The sequence below is a fragment of the Pyrus communis genome, chromosome 16, assembly GCF_963583255.1.
Source record: "Pyrus communis chromosome 16, drPyrComm1.1, whole genome shotgun sequence".
Classification (NCBI taxonomy): Eukaryota; Viridiplantae; Streptophyta; class Magnoliopsida; order Rosales; family Rosaceae; genus Pyrus; species Pyrus communis.
In genome coordinates this window covers 1,043,126-1,049,125 of record NC_084818.1, presented here as the reverse complement: position 1 = coordinate 1,049,125, position 6,000 = coordinate 1,043,126, and the positions used below count along the sequence as shown (strand labels likewise).

General features: G+C 36.5%; 1 protein-coding gene across 2 annotated transcripts; it reads right to left on the bottom strand.

The window, feature by feature from the left end:
• On the bottom strand, positions 1-4,960 carry LOC137720379 (cyclic nucleotide-gated ion channel 1-like). Of its 2 annotated transcripts, XM_068459442.1 has the most exons (9): positions 4,512-4,960; positions 3,444-3,525; positions 3,266-3,366; positions 2,390-2,834; positions 2,094-2,291; positions 1,577-1,878; positions 1,351-1,462; positions 829-1,173; positions 1-733 (listed from the first exon to the last, which is right to left on the bottom strand). In XM_068459442.1, exons 3-9 carry the CDS (start codon positions 3,310-3,312, stop codon positions 227-229), a joined length of 1,956 nt encoding a protein of 651 aa, XP_068315543.1. In that variant the 5' UTR covers positions 3,313-3,366; positions 3,444-3,525; positions 4,512-4,960; the 3' UTR covers positions 1-226. The 2 variants fall into 2 exon arrangements, with proteins under 2 accessions (XP_068315543.1, XP_068315544.1); XM_068459443.1 differs by lacking the exons at positions 3,444-3,525; positions 4,512-4,960 and adding an exon at positions 3,421-3,439.
• Between the last annotated feature and the right edge of the window lie 1,040 nt (positions 4,961-6,000).

The window sequence follows — 6,000 nt, the reverse complement described above, 5'->3', positions numbered from 1 at the left end:
AATTTTCGAAAAGAGTGTATGTTTAGTCTAAAAAATTAAAAAACGAGGCTGCTATATCAAAACGCCCCTACGTATATACATATCCCCGTGAGAAATGGTAATGCGGCTACCACTAAACCATTGCAAAGTACGGGTAAATATTAAGTTATCAACCAACAATAATATTGCAACGTGTGGAATTCTTGGCCATAAATTGAGCGTCCCTGCTTTGACGTTTCTGAAGATACTAATTGCCTGCTGCCGATGGCAAGCTCCCACCATTGGCATCCGCTGTTCCAGCCATAAGGGGCGGGCGTGGTCGGAAACGACGGAAGGTAGAAATTGCCACCTCTCCAGGATTGTTACACTTGAGCAAATGCCAAGATGGTTTGCTTCTGGAGACTACAGTTTCCAAGTCCTTCGCCATGAGCATAAATGCTTCTACTTTTGTCTGACTTTTGACATGTTTGCTGGAGACAGGAAGTTCGGTGAAACTCTCTGATGCCCAATCGAGAAGCTCTTCCCCGTAAAAGTGACCTTTCATGAGGGGCTTGGTGACCATTGATGAGATTCCATTCCCAACTTGACTATCCTTCGACGTGTAGGTCCAAATTGTTCCTTCGATAATGAACAACATGCAATCGAGCGGATCTCCCATTCGGAAAACAAAGTTGTTCTCAATGTATGTCACTGGCTTCAGGTAGTCGCACATCAATGTCAACACTCTTTCATCCATGTCTTTAAGCTTATTTACCTAAACACATGCGCGCGCAGAGACATATATTATCAGAACAACATTGCAGTATTAATAGATAGAGAGAGAGAGAGATCGAGGGTTGAAGAACATACTGTTTTTAGTGTATCCATGAAAAGATGGCGTTTTACAGATCTTTTGGTTTGCCAGGGAAGAATAAGGAATGGCTTGTCAACATCAGCATCTTTGTTTTTTCTCAATGCTTGCTCAATGCTATTCACGATTGCGTTCTTAATATGATCAGGGAATTTATTTTCGAATATCCACTTGCGTACACCCAGCATCTTCACCTGAATTATCTGTCTTTCCTCCTCTTTTATTTTTGTAGCTTCTTTCAGCATCTTCGCCTGAATTATCTGTTCTGTAGCTTCTAACAGCATCTTCACCTGATTTATCTGTGTTTCCTCTTTTGTTTTTGTAGCTTCTTTCAGCATTAAATTCTGTCTCACCACAAGTAGAATTCATTAGTAAGCTTCTGTCTGCATTAAATTCTCTTTCACCAAAGAACTTAGGTATCTTATACAATTCGAATACCATTCACAGATAATTATACGACAGCGGCCCTTAAAAACATATATAATCAATCAAATATATAGGGAGATTCAGTTCATACCAACCTGCACATTTCCGATAAGATATAAGAACAGTAGCAAGCCAATGATGGAGATAAGAATTGCAAACAAGTTTTCCCAGACATAAGTGCTTGTTGTCAGATTCGTTCCAAAATTACTGCAAAAAAAGTAGTTACTTGATCAAGCAATGTATAGGGTATTGTGTCTAAGCAGGATATGTTTTTATTCATTAATTTGAAAAATTGTGGGCCGTCAGTGCATCTATGCAAACCTTATATTTCGCAAGCCCCACCAGAAAGAGTAAAGGAACTTCTTTCTAAAATGGATATTCTTGTTATGATTCTTAAGAGAATCAAGAAATATTCCAAAATTAAATGGTGCTGAAGCACCATCTGGAGTATCTAGCCTGCAACGCTCGTTTAGAAGTGTAATATTTCTCAAAGTAGTAGTTCGATGCCCACAGTAGAAAGTATTCATACATCCAGCAGGATCAAGATTATGATTTGTACATGCACTGTACCAGCATGATGTCTCTCGTTGAATAGAAAAGAAATACCAAAAAGCTCCAAGTATCTGCATTAAGGAAAAATTATGCAGGGCAATGCTATGAGTTTTTACATTAACCAAATCGAACACAGAAATTCATGATGAGAGTAAGTTTGAGAGTACATATAAACCAAAAAACACAAACAAAATCAACGATAGTCCAACATTTCTAAAAGAAAGTTTAAACTGGCATAAGTGAATACATAATGTTGTAATAAAATGACAATTGAGGCGAAACTTACATGACTGGCAAGAATGTAGAGAAAAAAATTGAATAGACCTCTAACCCATGGTCCAGCATTCTCTCGAAGTTCCTTGGATGACTGGTGAATTCGAAATATCCTTGGTAGATATTGACCAAGAAGGAAGACATTCAGAGCCTTTTTATGTTCCATATATCCAGCAGCTCTCATTTTGTAAAAAGCAATTACAATTAACAGCTGGAGAAAAGAAATAAAAAGGGGTTTGAAATATACTAATTACAGCTAGCTGGTTAAGAATAGCCTCACAAAAAAAAATAGAGTTTAGTTTCTCTTACTTGTGGGACGGGAAGAAGAGCGAGAAAATCATTTATAATGGAAAGAGATGACCACAACAATATTCTTTTTGATTTCCGATCCAAATTTCCTCCAGTTTGCAGGGTACTCGAGGCCACAAGTTGCAGGGTATCTGCGGCCTCATTAGCCGTCAACTGTTTGTTCTTTTGAACTATTAAGACGTCGTAAATTTTATATAAAAAATGCACAAAGAAAATGAAATCCGTGAGTGATCGCAAAACAAGAACAGTAGTGCTCAGCGTTTTGTCCATTTGAAGGCACTTCTTGTCTTGATCAATGATTAAAATGTAAAAGAACAGAGGATCTAATGTGACGGCAAACACACAGGACATTACAAATATCATGCTCCATCTGAGAAGGAATTTCCCCTGTTCATCACGAATTCGCATTGCTGGGGCATATCTCGTTGTAGTCCCTGGTTTCCGACTTGAAACGACAAAGAAAAGAACAAATTGCACCCCTCAGAATCATGAAGAAACATAAAAAGATCCAGTAGGGTGCTGTTTCGAAGACAATTAGAGTTTATATGGTAATACTAATACATAAACCAGTGGATATGCATGTTTAGTTCATGAGGAAAAAATTAGAGAGACAATTAATAAGCAGAAAATTAAATGCTCGGCATTTGAAAGTGTAAGGTGAGATTGAAACACAAGTGACTCAAATTGCCCCAACGCAACATATAAGTGAAGGTTGTGCATGAATCTTAATCACAAGTTACAGATATATGATCAATGAAGTATTTTGACCAGCCAAAGCCAGTACAGATACGATACAAGCCCCAGTTTTTGATAAAAATTTATATTTTCAAAAATTATAGACAAAAAATTGCAGTCTTAATGTAAAGAAGTACTAACCCCTCTCCCTGGTTCTCCACATCTAAAGCTTCTCTTCTGTTGGCCATAACTACTCAATTCGTGTTTATGATACACCGTGATGATCAGTATTCCCTGCTAGCCTGGCAGTAAAAAAATGTGATCATCAGAGAGAGAGAGAGAGAGAGTTTAGTTACATGGAAGCTTATAGCAACGATACCTGGATTGCTAAGTTTAGGAGGTTTTCAGTTTACAAGGTGGATCGAGTAGAGAGAGCGCATCCGAGTGGCAGAAATCGAAGCCTGCTATGTTTCATGCAAATGAAGATTGTTACCGATCCAGGAAATTCCTTTCCGAAAACAAATCATTGCCTGCCTATTAATGTGCAGTTCATCCGGATTAATTAATGTTTCGTTGAGACTAGTTGTTCAAGTTTATTAAAAAAAAATTGACTCAATAAAAAAATAAGCATCGACTTCGACAAATAAAAAAAAAAAAAATAAAAAAAAAAAAGAAAGCATCGACGAAGGTTCCTAATTTTCTTGCATCGACGAAGGTTCCTAATATTCTTCTCTCCCAAGTCTCTGTAATTTACTTCTTGTTTTCCCGAACCAAATTATGCAAACTTTACAAACCGCGTGAACGGAAGAGTTGGTGAGTGTGAAATCAACAATTCCCATTATCATATATTAGCACTTCAATCAAACATGACCGAGTCAGAATTGCAGATTAAACAGGCATTTGATGTACCCTTTGATTAGCAGAAATATTCACTTCCATACCTATTTGGATTCGCACTTAGCAACCACTATTTATCCAGCAAGAACATATAGGACCATCAATATACATATGTGGATTTACCCCGTGTTTGCTTACTAAAATCCAAGTAGCGAACTTATGATAATTAATCACTAACCAAAACACGAAAATAACTTATTTATTTTTACTGTGAGAAAATGCAAGTTGCAAGAAGGCTTAATTTACGCCGGAATTAATTAAGATTCCGCTGATAAAATATTAAAAGTCAAGCCTCGGGTTGGGATTATTTCAATGTTGTCGTTGGTCTCCTGGATCCCCCCATTGAGCGGCACACTTTAGATGGATGCCAGCGACAATTTTATGACATATAGAATGGATACATTGTGTGCAAATCGTTTGAGTTTCAAAAATTGTAATAGGCCTTAAGCATTTCAATAATTAAAATATTTGCATGTAATCGCAAAAATTATCATAACAGAAGAAGGATAATACTTGGGTACTGACTGTTCATCAACCAAAATTTACTGACCTCCAATAAAATAAAGACACCTGTCCATTTTCTAGTCTCGAACCACACAACCCAACACTCCTAGTCCTGCAAACCAAACATCCTTCTTCTCCTTCTCTCCGCCCACAGTTCACTCCCGACCAGCAAAAACATTCCAAATTCTTTCACAAAAGCTATCACCCATCTAACCACTATGGAGATCCAAATTAATTAATGGCAGAAATTGTGGCTTCAGGATCTTGCTCGTCACCACAAACATCACCAGATTGAGATCAAATGGTGAGAGGGACTGTCCTGATTGATGATGACAGGTCGCAATCATTGCCGTCGTCCATAACGGAGGACGACGATCGCAGGAAAGAGGGATTGGGGTCACCGGCGAAGAGAGGGGTTGCGGGTACGTCGCCGGAGATGAGAGGGGATCCAGTGCTCGATGAGGGTGAAGAAGAATGTTTGGTTTGCAGAATAAGGGATGTCTGGTTGCATGGTTAGAGACTTGAAAATGCACACGTGTCTTTATTTTATGGAGGTGGATTGTCTATCTCCCATTTCCATACTCTTCCCATGCCCTCCTGTTTGTGTGGTCACGGTTAAGCCATATTAACATTTTATATTCCTATTACTTTTTGTTTTATTATTTCTATAAAAAATTAATATAAAATGTTGACGTGGCTTAACGTGACCATACAGGAGGATATGAGAAAAGTATGAAAATGGAAGGACATATAATCTAGCTTCTTATTTTATTGGTCTAGTAGGAGGTCGATGATTAATCTAACATTTAATTTAATAAAATTTATCATTTGACAAAAAAAAAAAAAATTAGTATCCAAATATTATTCATAAAAAAAATAGTAATGATAATAACTATAAATATATGAAAGAAATAATTTTTTTTTTTTTTTTTTCAAATTCCTATGAAGCAATTGGAGCTTACGAAAAAAATAATTTCAAAAAGTCCTTTGTGGCTTTAGAGGTGACTAAATCAATGCGTTATTACTTCAAGATCGTTATTAAATCGCTTGTGTCCTTCACCCTCTATCAGTATCATGGTTTGAAAAAGAATACTTCCACAAAAATATTAGTGCATCGAGATACTTTTAATCCATGTTATGAATATCATTGGAAGAGTAGTCTTTCTCTTTGTATGTGTATTTGGCTCTTGTTTATTATAGTCATCAACATCTGGTAAATTAGTCAATCAAGACAATAGAAACAATGTATAGTTTATAATTGGGGTTCACTCTTTCTGTTTCATCGCCTGAAAAATAATCAATAATTAAACACTTACAGTTTCCTTGATTAATTAAATAGAGAATAAATTATAGCAATGGTTCATTAACTAAAAATTCATTATTATTGGTCCTTCAATTCATCAAAACGTATAGTTATGATCATTTTCATCAACTCCCTCAGAATTTTTTCAAAATGAGTTATGTTGGAAAGACTATTGCTCCAATTAGATTAAAGCTGAGAAACCATTTCTTCAGTTGAATTAAAGTTGTGAGAC